The sequence below is a fragment of the Theropithecus gelada genome, chromosome 11 (assembly GCF_003255815.1).
Source record: "Theropithecus gelada isolate Dixy chromosome 11, Tgel_1.0, whole genome shotgun sequence".
NCBI classification, from domain to species: domain Eukaryota; kingdom Metazoa; phylum Chordata; class Mammalia; order Primates; family Cercopithecidae; genus Theropithecus; species Theropithecus gelada.
Genome location: NC_037679.1, coordinates 119,092,500 through 119,107,730, shown reverse-complemented (window position 1 = coordinate 119,107,730; position 15,231 = coordinate 119,092,500). Strand labels below are relative to the sequence as shown.

The window sequence follows — 15,231 nt, the reverse complement described above, 5'->3', positions numbered from 1 at the left end:
CCACCAAACTGTTTTCCACAGTGGCTAAACCATTTCACATCTCCCAGCAACGTACAGTGTTTGCAGTCTCCCCACATCCTCACCAACGCTATTCCTTCTTTGCTTCCTCCCTCCCTCCTTCCTTCCTTCCCACCTTCCTTCCTTCCTTTCTTCTTTCACAATAGACATCCTAGTGGGTGTGAAGTGGTATCTCATTGTGGTTTTGATTTGCATTTTCCTAATACATATAAGCATCTTTTTACCTGCTTATTGACCATTTGTATATCTTCTTTGAAGAAATGTCTACTGAAGTCTTTTGCCCTTTTTTTTTTTTCCAGACAGTTTTGCTTTTGTTGCCCAGGCTGGCATGCAATGGCACGATCTTGGCTCACTGCAACCTCTGCCTCCCAAGTTCCAGCGATTCTCCTGCCTCAGTCTCCCGAGTAGCTGAGATTACAGGCACGTGCCACCACGCCTGGCTAATTTTTGTATTTTTAGTAGATGAGGTTTTGCCATGTTGGCCAGGCTGGTCTCAAACTCCTAACCTCATGATCTGCCCGCCTTAGCCCCCAAAAGTGCTGGGATTACAGGCGTGAGCCACTGCACCTGGCCACACATCCTTTCAAACCACAGTAAGACATTGGGTTTTACTCCAAGTAAAGTGAGGACCTTTAGGACACTGAACCAAAAAGTAACACAATCTAAGTTTTAAAAGGATTACTGTGGCTCCTTTATTAAGAACAGACTATGTTGGGAGGAGGGATTGGAATTGGATGGAAGCAGGGAGACCATATAGGAACCTATTGCATTAATCTGGACAAAATAGAATGGAGGCTTAGATCAAGATGGTAACAGTCGAAAGGGAAATAAGTGGTTGAATTCTGAATATATTCTGACAATTCAGCCAATAGGGTTTCTGTAGGATTTAATGTGAAGTGAGAGAGAAAGGTGTTGAGAATTACTCCAACTCCCTCTGCCCCTATTTTGGCCTGAGCAACTAAAAGGACAGAGCTGCCCTTGAGTGAAGTAAGGAACTTATGCATGGGGTAAGATTTGGCGGGGGGACCGTGAACACTTCAGTTTTGGATGTTAGGTTTGAGGTGATAAAACATCCAAGTGGGATTGTTGAGTCAGCAGTAGCATACCCTGGTCTGGAGCTCAGGGGAGTGGATTAGGCTAAACATAAGAATTTGAGAGTCCTCAGGTGACTGCACGGGATCACAGAGGGATGGCGTGCACATGGAGATCAGATGCGCACGAGTGGAGTCCCGCGGCTCTTCAATACTCAGAGGTCCCGGAGAAGGGGTAGGACTGCAGGAAGCCAGGAAGGAGCAGTGCGTGATGTACAGAGAAGCCAGGGGGCGTGATGTCTGGAAGTTAAGTGAGGAAAGCGTTTCCAGGAAGAGGAAGACATCAGCCATGCCAGATGAGGACTGAGAAACTGAATTTCGTAATGTGGAGGTCACTAATGACCTTGGAAAAATCTGCTTTGTGGAAGCAAAAGGCTGATTTAGATTGGGTTTGAGAGAATATGGGAGGAGGAAGACTGAACACAGTGAGTACCATTCTGTCGAGGTTTGCTGTAAATGGGAGCAGAGAAACAGGGTGGTGGCCAGAAAAGAAAGGATGAAAGGTTATTTTGTTTGTGTTTGTTTTGTGTTATTATTCCCATCTAGAAAACAACATATTATTTGTGTGCTGATAGAAATGGTTCAGTAGAGTGGAGAAAATGTAAAAGAAGAAAAGTCAGGAGAATTTGGTCCCATGACTCTGAGTAAATTACTGGGGAAGGCTCTCATCTACAGAGGGGATAGGGTTAGAGACAATGCATCTTCAGGAACAAGAGCAAGGGAGTGTGTAAGGGTTCACACGCAGGGAGGCTTTGCGGCAGTTTCCTTTGATTGTCCCAGTTTCCTCAGTGAGGTTGGAAGCAAAGTCATTACCTGTGTTTGAGAGAGACTATGGGGAAAGACATGAGAGTGGTTTGAGGAGAAAGGAAAGGCTGGGAAACTGATATTTAAGAGAGAAGGAGGGTGATTGAGGGGAAGCCCCACGAACCCACTTGAGGCTGGTGATAATGAATTCAAAGAGAAACAGGTCAGCATGGGAATGTGACATTTTCCAGCTCTGCAGGCATGAGAGGGAGAAGCAGATTTAGTTGTAGATTCGCCAAATGAGTAAGACAAAGCAAGAAAGGGAAAAGTGTTGAGGGGTCGTGCAAGGTAGTGAAAACTATGTTTAACTGTGGAGTATAAGCTTGGCCAGGAAAGCAGGGTGGCCAACAGTAGCGTTAGGGACAGTGAAAAGGTGTGAGGGGCCAGAGATTGATACAAGAACTAAATATCTTCATAGCAGAAGAGCAACAGATAATACCTAAAACTGAAAATAAATCACTAAATGACTGCATGAGCATGTTATTTAAAAATGTGAATGCAAATACAAAACAAATAAGACAAAAGAGTTGAAAGTTGTTTCTCTGGATCATACAAAATTAGTAAGGCTTATAGAGCTGATTGACCTTTTAAAAAACTATGTGCATTCCCTAGAACTTAAAGTATAATAATAATAAATAAATTTTTTTAAAAAACTATGTGCATATATAACTTTAGTAAAAATGAAACAAAGAATAACAGTATTCTCTAGTGAGGGGTTAAAAAGGAGCTAAGTTGTAAAAATGTATAACAAATGATCAAACTAAAATTACCACCACAATTAAACTTCTCCTTAAGAAAATATATTTTAACAAGTCTGCTTAGGTATAGATTTTAAAAATTCATACCTCCCCAGGTTTGCCGACAAAGGAATTTTGGAATTCTACTTCTCTAAGGACAAGTACACACAGACGCATATACAAGGATATTTACTGTAATATTGTTTATAACAGAAAAATATCAAGAACATCCTGAAATGATTGAATACAAAGAATTGGTTAAATAATTTATGTCTACTCAACCAGTAGAATACCATAAAATGGTGATGTGTGCGTATATATTTATATCACAGAAAGTTACCTATGTTATATGATGAATAAAAAGCAGATTATAATACTATATAAGGGATTATAAACACTATATATAACACTATACATCTTGAAGAATATATCACAAAATTTTTATGATTGTCACTGGCTCATGTTATTAGATTTTTTTTTACATTTTTTATTTGTACATTCTATTTTTTTCTATATTAAACACATATGTCTTATACAACAAAAGTATTTTTAAAACTTATTCCTAGAAATGAGAAATCCATAGTCTCAGGAAAAATGAATCTTTTTTGTAATTTCATTCTAACCAGAGAAATGAAGACAGGTTACCTGATTGATGGCTCCCAACATCTCAGCCCTACTGGCCACTCGTGCTGTGCACTGGCTAAGAAACTTTATACTCTTCTCCAGCTTCTTAATGATTTCCTGTGCCTGGTTGTCATCTTCACACAGAGATGTTAAAGACTGTACAGAAAATAGCATATTAAAAGATATCCAAAACAAGCATTCAGCGAGTGATTCTAACACTGACTAAGTTGCAAATGTGGATGACATTCTAGTCTCAATTATTTTGGTGGAAGATGAAAAGCAGCAGCAAAGGCCAATAATGAATATACTGATATATTATTATCTGTGTTGGGTACTGGGTAGATATATGCAGGTGATCACAAATCTTTCATGTCTATTCTTGATCCCTTTTTTCTTTACTTCCCAAATTTGCCACATCTTTCTTTCTACAGCTAATAGGATGGGCTACAATTAATTGACAATGGTAAAGAGATTATGCTTATAAAAGAGGTGAATATCATATAAGGAGCATAGGTTGGAATTTTAAGAAACGTAACCAAACATACTGGAATTAACAATGTCTCTGACAACTATGCTTGTTCTTCCATGAATGATAAGGTATGATTGGGATGGCTAGGTGAATATACATTCATTGCCTTATGAATTTTCCTCTCAATCCTGTGCCCTTTACACAATACGATGCCCTTCCTGATAAACATCCTTCTCACCAGAGTACAGACAGGATTAACTGAATAACAGATTTGGAAGCAGACATGACACTGCTCATTACCTATGTGATTGTGAGCAAGTTTCTAAAACTTTCCCAAATCTTAAACAACATGAATTATAAGAGACACCATGATTTTTGTATATCATTAAGAAAGAAAAGGCTGTCAATAAAACCATTAGGCACCACCAACTATAAATTGCATCATAATTTTAGAAATGTTAAAAAAAAATTCAACCTTTCTGATTTTCTGTTTCCTCATCTGTCCGATCGGGACAATCACATATCCTCTCCAGGAATACTGTCGTATGAGAGGTAAGAGATGCTAACTGCTTGTTGCACATTTGGTGCTCAATGAAGGACAGCCACTTTTGAAACAGACAGATATGGATAAGTTGTAGTCAGAGAGTTGCTAACCAACTAGAATGGCAATTGTCAGACTGCAGTTTCTTAAGTGGTTTAAACCACCACCTCCAGTCGGGAAGGAAAGAGCAGATATTAATTGTTAGCAAAACAGAGTATGGTCACCCAGGATTAAACCATGAAGAAATAGAGAATCTGAACAGGCCCATAACTAGTAAGAAGATTGAATCAGTAATCAAACATCACCCAAAAAGAAAATCCATGGCTGAATGGCTTCACTAGGGAATTCTACCAAACATTTAAAGAATTAATGCCAGTCTTCATAAAACTCTTCCCAAAAATTGAAGAGGAATACTTCCAAGCTCATTCCATGAAGTCCACATTACCTTAATGCCAAAGCCAGAAAAAGACATTAAAGAAAAAAAAACTACAGACCAGTATCTCTGATAAATATTAACGTAAACATTCTCAACAAAATACTAGTAGACTGAATTCAACAGCACATAAAAAGGATTATACATCATATACAAGTAGGATTTATTTCTATATTGTAAGGGTGATTTAACATATGAAAATCAATCAATATAATATACCACATTAACAAAAAGGAGGACAAAAGCCATATGGTCATTTCAACTGATGCAGAAAAAGCATGTGATAAGATTGAACACACTTTCCTGATTAAAAAACACAAAAACTAGGAATACTAACAAAAAGGTGTGAAAAACCACACAGATTATTTTTACTATGTCACTGAAGTGCTAATTAAGAAAACTAGAAATAGAAGAAAATGTCCTTAACCTAATAAAAGTTATATATGAAAACCCCACTACAATTATACTCAGTGGTGAAAGACTGAAAGCTTATTCCTTAAAGTCAGGAACAAGGTGAAGATGCCCACTGTCACCACTATTATTCAACATAGTACAACTATTATTCAAAAGTTCTAGCCAGAACAATTAGGCAAGGAAAATAATGAAACGTTATCCAAATCAGAAAGGAAGAAGTAAAATTATTTCTGTTTGTAGATGATATGATCTCATACATAGTAAACACTAAAAATTCCACCAAAAAATCTGTTAGAACTAATACACACATTCAACAAAATTGTAGGGTACACAATTAACACAAAAAATTAGTTGTTTTTCTACACACTAACAATTTCCAAAAAGGAAATCAAGAAAAAAATTCCCTTTACAATAGCATCAAAATGAATAAAATACTTAGGAATAAACCTAACAAAGGAGATAAAAGAGCTGTACACTGAAAACCACAAAACATTGCTGAAAAAAATTAAAGAAGACATAAATAAATGGAAATACATCTTGTGTTCAAGGGTTGGTAGACCTAATTTTGTTAAGATATCTATACTACCCAAAGTGATATACAGATTCAAGGGTGTCTCTATCAAAATCTCAATGGCATTTTTTTTTTTTTTTGCAGAAATAGAAAAATTTATCCCAAAATTCATATGGAATCTAAAGGGACTCTAATAGCCAAAACACTTTCGAAAAAGAAAAAGGAAGAGGGCTCATGCTTCCTAATTTTAAAACATATTACAATGCTACAATAATTAAACAGTATGGTACTGGCATAAAAACAGACATATAGACCAATGGAATAGAATTTAAAGCCCAGAAATAAATGTATATGAAATGATCTTCAACCAGGGTGCCAAGAATGCACAATGAGGAAAGGATGGTCTCTTCAACAAAATATTGCTGAGAAAACTCAATATCCACATACAAAAGAATGAAGTTGGACCCTTACCTTACATCATATATAAAAACTAAAAATGGATTAAATACCTAAAAGTAAGACCCCAAACTAGAAAACTTCTAGAAGAGAACATAAGGGAAAAGCTTCAGGACATTGGTTTTGGCAATGATTTCTTGGATATAACACCAAGAGCACAGATAACAAAAGTGAAAATAGACAAATGAAACTACATCAGATTTAAAAGTCTTTATGCATCAAAGGACCCAGTCAACAGAAAAGGCAACCTATAGAATGGGAGAAAATATTTTCAAACCATACAACTGATAAGTTATGGGTTAATAGCCACAATATATAAAGAACTTCTGCAACTCAACAATTAAAAATCCAAATAACTCAATTAAAAAATGGAAAGAGAGTGGCCTGAAGGCCCTGCCACATTGAGAGCAGCCTCCCGGGCATGCACGTCCATGATATTCAAGAACATTTCATGAAGAACACATTCTATGAAAGATAAAGCTTGTCAAAAGTGCAAGCCTACCAATGTGTTTGATTTGCCTATGTAATTCTGCCATCTGAAGAATTGGCAGGCTTGTTGAAAATAAGAAAGATGAAGAACCTTATGAAACCTTTGATCCTTCTTTACACAGCTCATCTATGTATGCCAATGAAGAATTCTCCAAATATTGTGGATTATCTATCACTTCAACTCCTCTAGGAAAAGAAGCAAAAAGAAGCTCAAGCACTTCTGAAAATGAAGGAAGTGAAAATGAATCTGCAAAAATGAGTGCAAAAACGCCAGGAAGAAAACTCAAACCCATTCGCAATGAGTCTGAAAGCACTAAAGAAAGTGATGTGAGAAGAAAAGTTAAATCAGTGGAGAAAATAAGGACCCAACAACACAAGGCTATTCCAACTGCAGCATCTTCAGACCTTTCAGAGAAACCAGCTGACTCAGTCACTTCCAAAAAGATAGGACCCATTAGTGCCCAGCCATCTGTTGAAAAAGACACAGTGACAACAGAAAGTCAAGCAAAAACTCAGAAAAAAAAGGGAATACATCTTATGGCAAAAGGAAGGTATCAAGAAGTGAAGCCATAGTCTCAGATATTTCCGACACTGTGCATATTTAGTGTCTAGAAGGAAAGAAAACCAACAACATCATGGAATTGAATATTGTTTTGCCTGCATTTGAGAAAACCCTCGTCCAGTATAAACATAGAATAGAATCTAAAATTTGTAAGAAAGCCATCAATACATTTTATTTTAATAGTAAATAAGAACTCAACAAAATGTTTAAAAAGTCCAGATATTGAAAAATCTGAAAAAGAAGAATGCTAAGGTAATTTCAGATATCAAAAAGAAATGGCAGTGTTTGACTGATGTCCAGGATGAACTGCTTTGGTTAGAGCCACCAAATGAAGCAACTATAAACAAAATATTATGAACATAAGGAGAGAACAGTCTTCCCTTAGGAATGCAGCTATTTCTAATTTAATTCAAAACAACTTCATCAGAAGTATTCAGATGTTCAGGAGAAAGAACCAAACGTAAAGGAAACATATGATTCATCCAGAATTCCAGGTGTTATTTAAAGCAGGAACACTTTTGGGAGCTGAAAACCATCTGTAAAATATCAACCATCAATGAGAGAAGTTCCTCCACCAGGAATGAGAGACCAGTCTACTAAAATGTGCCTCTAGAAAGATTACTTTTATGCTACTATGTTACCTTCTAAAACTGTACTTTTTTTTTTTTTTTGAGATAGAGTCTTGCTCTGTCGCTCAGGCTGGAGTGCAATGGCGCGATCTGGGCTCACTGCAACCTCCACCTCCTGAGTTCAAGCGATTCTCCTGTCTCGGCCTCCCAAGTAGCTGAGATTATAGGTGTGTGCCACCATGCCAAGTTAATTTTTTTTTCTTTTTTAAGACGGAGTTTCACTCTTATTGCCCAGGCTGAGTACAGTGGTGTGATCTCAGCTGACTGCAATCTCTGCCTCCCAGATTCAAGTGATTCTCCTGCCTCAGCCTCCCAAGTAGCTGGGACTACAGGCGCCCTCCACCACGCCTGGCTAATTTTTGTGTTTTTAGTAGAGACAGTGTTTCACCATGTTGGCCAGGCTGGTCTCAAACTCCTGACCTCAGATGATCTACCTGCCTTGGCCTCCCAAAGTGTTGGGATTACAGGTGTGAGCCACCGCGCCCAGGCCCAGTTAATTTTTGTATTTTTAATAGAGACAGGGTTTTACCATGTTGGCCAGGCTAGTGTCAAACTCCTGACCTCAGGTGATCTGCCCACCTCAGTCTCCTGAAGTGCTGGGATTATAGGAGTGAGCCACCGTGCCCAGCCCTGAAACTGTACTTTTATAAATAAATTTTTTTTCTGCAAAGAAAATAGAAAGGGACTTTAATAGATATTTTTCCAAAGATGATATACAAATGGCCAACAAGCACATAAAAAGATGCACAATATCATTATCCATTAAAGAAATATAAACCACACCACAATAAGATACTACTTCACACCCATTAGGGTGGCTATCATAAAATCAAACAGAAAATAACAAGTGTTGGTGAAGATTTGGAGAAACCGGAACCTTTGTGCACTTGTTGGTAACAATCTAAAATGATAGAGCTGCTATGAAAAACAGTACAGTGGTTTCTAAAAAATTAAAAATAGAATTACTATATGACCGAGCAAGCCCACTCCTGAGTCCAGATATACTCAAAAGAACTATAAGCAAGGTCTCCAAGGGTCTCCAAGAGATATTTACACACCTATGTTTCTAACAGCACTATTCACAATAGCCAAGAAGTGGATGCAACCCAAATGCCCATCAATGGATAAATAGATAAGCAAAAATTGATAGCTACAAGAGAATTTTATTGAGCTTTTAAAAAGAAGGAAATCCGCTCACATGCTATAATATGGATAAACCTTGAAAACATTATACTAAGTGAAATAAGCCAGTTACAAAAGACAAGTAATGTATGAATCCACTTATGCAAGTCCCTAAAGTGGTCAAATTCATAGAGTCAGTAGGATAATGGTTGCCAGGGGATGGGGTAAGGAGGAAAAGGGAAATTAACAGGTACAGAGTTTCAAGATCTGTTTTGCAACAATGTAAATAAACTTACATTGAACTGTGCACTTGAAGATGTTCAAGATGATAAATTTTATGTTACATATTTTATCACAGTAAAAAATAATATGATTCTTTTCCATGGTTTCTGAATTTTAATGTCCTTCATCCAAAACTAAGCCTACTAATTTTCCAGCTCATCTCTAAATGTATGGTAACTTCACTATATGGAAGGATAATAGTAGTTGTTACACTCCTATGCACCCCCATTCTTCTCTCAGTACCCTACAGCAGGCTTGCCCATCATCTGCAAGACTGAATCAGTTACCATTCCCTTTCCTCAGTTAATCATAAATGGAAATAAACTCGATTCTCTTCTTTGAAGCTTAAAATTGATATTATTTCCTATTGCTCAGTTTTTTGCATGATTCCTCTTCTGCCTGAAATTTGAAAATCCAGAGAAAAGGCAGATGACTCATGCAACCTACTTTAAAAAGACATTTTTCATTTTATTGCTGATACTCTTATTCGTGAAACTTTTATTTCAGCCTGGTCCTGCTTTTTTACTTTCTATGATTCACATTTGGGTCAGGGAGAGCTTGGTACCTGGTACCGGTTTGGGTCATACAAGTAATTTCTTATGTACTTACGAAAGTGTTATTAAAAATATGACCAGATGTTTTCTGTGGGTGTTTTTTGTTTTGTTTTTGAGACAGGGTCTCACTTTGTCACCCAAGCTGGTAGGCAATGGTGTGATTATAGCTCCCTGCAATCTCCAACTCCTGGGCTCAAATGATCCTCCTGCCTCAGCCTCCCAAGTAGCTGGGACTACAGATGCGCACCACCGCATCTGGCTAATTTTTTTTTTTTTTTTTTTGTAGAGATGGGGTCTCACTATGTTACCCAGGCTGATCTTGAACTCCTGGCCTCAAGTGATCCTCCTGCCTTGGCCTCCAAAAGTGCTGGGATTATAGGTGTGAGCCACTGTGCCTGGCTTAGACCAAATGTTTATATCCCAAATGTTCTGATTCTCACCTCTAATAGTTTTAAACAGTTAGTGATTTCTTTCTTCAAATTTTCTTCTGCCAAGTCACGGGACCTCTCTTCAAGCTTCACTCTCTTCTCCAAGGTAAACCAGTCACACTTAAATCCCAAAGATAATCTGAGAAATTCTGCCTGTTGTCAAAATAATGTGAGGGTGAGGAGGAGGAGAGAAAACTGAATGTGGTCAGATGTTTCAGTTTAATACTGTTTTATGCAGAGGCATTTCTTTCTGCCCCCAACAACATAATGCTGACATACACAGGGTTCACCTGCACTGAGTCACAGCCAAGCCAGACAGACACTGAGCACATGAGAGCTTGTGCCAAAGCATGAAGTGACTGTAGCAGGTGAGTCTGGAACACTTCTTTAAAAGGAAAAAAAAAAATTGCTTTAAACTCACCTCCACCTCCTTCTCATTAGCAGAAGTGCTGTAGGATAAGACAAAAAACATATTTGAACATAGTCCAACAGAAAAATAAAACACGTTAACCTGCTACATGAAGAAGCACTTACTTCTCACTTTGTCTAAAGTTAACCGATTTCACAGTGGTTACAGGAAGAGGGGAAACCACAGAGTCTATTAAAAGACAATAAAATATTATTTGGTTAAAAAGGCTTAACATATAAAAGCACATTTGATCTAATGTTGTATCTCCACTAAACAAAAGTATTTCATTTAAATATGTCTGAGATGATAGCCAGCTAATAATGTGTGCACTTAAATTATAATGTTATGCTAAGCTATTGGGATCACAATGACATTAAAATCATTGGTTTATACCTCAGCATGTGAATAGTCTTTCAGACTTAAAGATGTTTCAGAATCAAGCAACAGCCCAATTTGTTCTCTTTGTATTTGCATGTTTGTCATACTTGATCCCATGGCTAAAAGCCTAAACTTCCTACTGGTATCCTGGTTCTTCTTTGGATCGAGGCTTTATTAACAGTAGCAGGAACAGTAGTAGTAATAATAGTTGTAGTAATAATAATACTGGTAACAATAACAGTGACAATAAACATGGCATCAACCATGGCTTTATTATATTGCCAGTCCCAGAGCAAAGCATTTTACACATATGATGTTATGACAACTTTACCAAGAACTATGTATTAGTTATTAAGAGCATTGGATTTAAAGTCAAACAAACTTGGTTTAAATCTGAGCTTTGTTTGAATCTTACAGTTATGTGATCTTGAACAAGTCACAAACTCATTAAGCCATCTACAAGATGATTGATAATTTTTTTTATCATATTAACTAACTTTTATGAGAACTTTGGTGCCGGACACTTTTCTAAGTGCTTCATACATATTAATTTATTCAATCCTCACAGCAAATCTTCTGTTGTAGATACTTTTATTGTCCACATTTTATAGACTAGGCAACTGAATCACAATTTACCACCTCACATAGTATTTGGAGGACTAAATAAAACTATGCACACGGAGTTAGCCTAGTTCTTAGCATAGAATGTATTCTCAGTTAAGCGTATTTTCCTTCTCTTCATTTTCCTCTTGCAAATGAGAAAATTGAGACTTGAGGTTAAGTAACTTTCCAAGATCACATAGCTAGTCAGAGATTGATCCCATGTAGACTCTCTATTTCTCCAAAGCCTGAACTCTATCCCCTATTCCATCCTAATGGAGGTAGGCTAAGGGGGAAGGCATATTAGCACTTATTCTGTAAATAGTGGCTTTACTTTTAGATGGGATACTGAAAAAGAACTCAAAGTAGACCATAGCATTTGCTACCAATATTGACTTGGTTCTTAGTTCAAAATAGAGCACCAGTTATTACAAATTTTCTGGGATCGAACAGTCAACACAATGCAAATGTGGCTTTTTGAAAATGATACAAATGGAATCAATAATTGGTCCTATTAACCTTATCCAGAGATGCAGAATTTGTGATATACCTTTATTCGGACAGATTTCACCCACACAAATATCAGTAGAGAACAAAAATTCACATGGGGATTGACAGAAATATTCCTTACCTCCTGAAGCACGTTCTTTTTTATGTTCTTCTATTGTTTCTGGCTCCTCTTTGGCTTCCTAAAATCGTAAGATTTTACCGCTGTACATAAGTGGAAATACTTCATAACCAGTCATTTTCCTACTTCCTGTCCTCTCCTAAGCCTACTCTGACAAAAACACTCTATAACAGCAGTCCCCAACCTTTTTGGTCCCAGGGACCAGTTTCCTGGAAGACGGTTTTTCCACGGGGGTGGAGTGAGGGGGAAATAGTTTCGGGAGGAAACTGTTCCACCTCAGCTCATCAGGCGTTATTCTCCTAAGGAACATGCAATCTAGACACCTCGCTTGCACCGTTCACAATAGGGTTCGTGGGAATGTAATGCCACCGCCGATTTGACAGGAGGCGGAGGTCAGGTGGTCATGCTCCCTGGCCTGCCGCTCACTTCCTGCTGTGCAGCGCAATTCCTAACAGCCTCGAATGGGTTCTGATTCCTGGCTCAGGGACTGGGGACCCCCGCTCTACAGTTTTTAATGCTGTTAAGAAGGAAATAAAATTGGCTGCAAGGGGCCTTCCAATCTAGTTGAAGCCAAAAGGACGTAAATACACGAAAATATGCAAACATGATGCGAATTACCACAATGCAAACTAGGATTAATTGCCAAATAAATGAGATAAACAAGTGCTCTGAAAAGGAAGGAGACGGCCGGGCGCGGTGGCTCACGCCTGTAACCTCAGCACTTTGGGAGGCTGAGGCAGGTAGATCACCTGAAGTCAGGAGTTCAAGACCATCCTGGCCAACATGGCGAAACCCCGTCTCTACTAAAAATACAAAAATTAGCCAGCGGCGGTGGTCCGGGCCTATAATCCCAGCTAGGCTGAAGGCTGAGACAGGAGAATCACTTGAAATGGGGAGGCAGAGGTTGCAGTGAAAGGAGATCACACCACTGCATTCCAACCTAGGCAGCAGTGCAAGGCTCTGTCTCAATTAAAAAAAAAAAAAAAAAAAGGAAGGAGAGTGGCACCATGACAGCACGACTTGAGTAGCATGGAATTTCTGCAGACAAGAAACATGCTAAAGTTTGATGAAGAGGTAGGACTGGATGGATGAAGAGGTAAGGTGTGGGTGATATGGGGCTAGCACATGAGGCTGTCTAGATAGTTTTTGGAGAAACTGTGACAAAGATGGCTGCTAAGACAGTGTTATGTTAGGCTTTTACTGCATACAGATATGTTTTAAGGTAACATAAGGAGTTGTGTGTGGCTGCTGTTTCCAGTTCTTCCTCTGCCATTCGTGATCAATTAACTGTTCTACCCCCTTACACAACACTCCGACGAAAGTGTTCTCACCAGCTATCTGAACTCCCTATTGCCAAATCCAGTGGATAATTTTCAATCTTTATCTTACTGACCTTACTATAGCATCTAAAATGATCGACACATCCCTTCTTCTTGAAGATTTTTTTTCCCTCAATTTCCCTCTTCTGATGCCCCAGCCTCACATCACTACAACAGACACTTCCCAGTCTCCTCTGCCTTCTCCAGCAGATATTGTTAGCCATATCCTCAGTGCTCCCTTCCTTTCTGCCACAGTCCTTGGGAAATCTCATCCACACACTTGGATTTTTGCTGATAACACACAAATATATGTTAGCTTTCAAAAACCGCACAGGTGAGTTTATGAATATGGGTGTGTAGCTGTATATAAAATCTCCTTACCGACTACCAATGTCTCAGTTCAGCCTGAAATTTGACTTGTCTCAAACTGATCTTATTTTACCCCACAAATTCTACTCTCCTTCCTCCTTCCCTACTGTCATGTTATTCTATTCATTCTGTAGGTTAAGCCATAAGTCTGGATATCTACCTTTTCCCATACCCCTGACATGTCAGCATCCTCTGTGAATTCTACCCCTAAATATTTCTCAACTTTATCTCCTTTTCTCCACCTTCACTAAATTCATACTACCTTCATCTCATCTGAATTATTGCCATAGTATCCTAACCAGTCCCACAACCTCCAATGGCAAATTGATCCATTATTTTTAAAAGTGTCTTTATGTCTATATTTTTGTTGAGATGAGAAGGAATTTTCTTTTCTCAGAAGATTCTCCTATGAAAGACTAAAGGACTTGAATCTTCTTCTGTTCGTTTTTTACTAGGGGCAACCATGTTCAGCATATATACTAGCCAACACTATATCCTACATATACAGCTGGCCCTCTGTATTTGTGGGTTTGCATCTATGGATTTAACTAAAAAAAAATCTAGTTAGGCCTACAATGGTTGTATCTGTACTGAACACACACAGATTTCCTTTCTTGTCATTATAACTATTTACATAGCATTTATACCATATTAGGTATCATAAGTAGTCTAGAGATGATTTAAAGTATATAAGAGGATATGTTAGTGATACGGGAAGAGGGCAGGGAAGTGCTGGGTAGAGAAAGGCGGGGTGCCCTGTGAGGGCTCCACCCTCAGGCCTGTGCCCGCAGACCTAAGTGAGAACAGGCACTCCTGTTTCTGTGTCTGAATGTTGTATTTTCCAAGAATACTCTGGCCTACCACGCCCCTCATCGTGTGCCAACATAAACCAGAGACCTTAGCGGGCACACAACACAAGCAGCTGAAGTGAGCACACAACACTGGCAGACCAGCAGACTGGCAGACTGGCAATAGTGGAACGACCTGGCAGAGAAAGAGAGAAGAGGCGGGATGTCTGGATGCCAAGGGGAGCTTAGCCTGGGGCAGTCTTCGAAGAGTATGGCCTCTGGGCAGCCTGACTCCAGGGGAATGCCACCTTCCCATTCCATACCACCTTCCCACTCCATCCCCCTTTCCAGCTCCCCATCCATCTCACTGAGATCCACCTCCACCACTCAATAAAACCTTGCACTCATCCTTCCAGCTCATGTGTGATCCAATTCTTTTGGGACACTGAGCAACAGCTCAGGATACAGAAAACTGTCACACTGGCCCTCTGCCCTTGTGATAAGGCCGAGGGTCCATTGAGCTAATTAACACAAGCTGTCTGTAGATGGCAAATCTGAAAGAGCTTTGTGACACAC

General features: G+C 38.7%; 1 protein-coding gene across 4 annotated transcripts in view; it reads right to left on the bottom strand.

Annotated features, from left to right (window-relative positions):
• LRMP (lymphoid restricted membrane protein) overlaps positions 1 to 15,231 on the bottom strand; it is a 75,963-nt gene that overhangs the window by 8,120 nt on the left and 52,612 nt on the right. For all 4 annotated transcript variants that reach the window (XM_025401196.1, XM_025401198.1, XM_025401197.1 and 1 more), the window contains 5 exons: positions 12,183 to 12,240; positions 10,699 to 10,762; positions 10,586 to 10,613; positions 10,177 to 10,317; positions 3,296 to 3,430 (listed from right to left, as the gene is read on the bottom strand). In XM_025401196.1, coding sequence (XP_025256981.1) covers positions 3,296 to 3,430; positions 10,177 to 10,317; positions 10,586 to 10,613; positions 10,699 to 10,762; positions 12,183 to 12,240 — 426 coding nt within the window. The remainder of the gene's footprint in view (positions 1 to 3,295; positions 3,431 to 10,176; positions 10,318 to 10,585; positions 10,614 to 10,698; positions 10,763 to 12,182; positions 12,241 to 15,231) is intronic.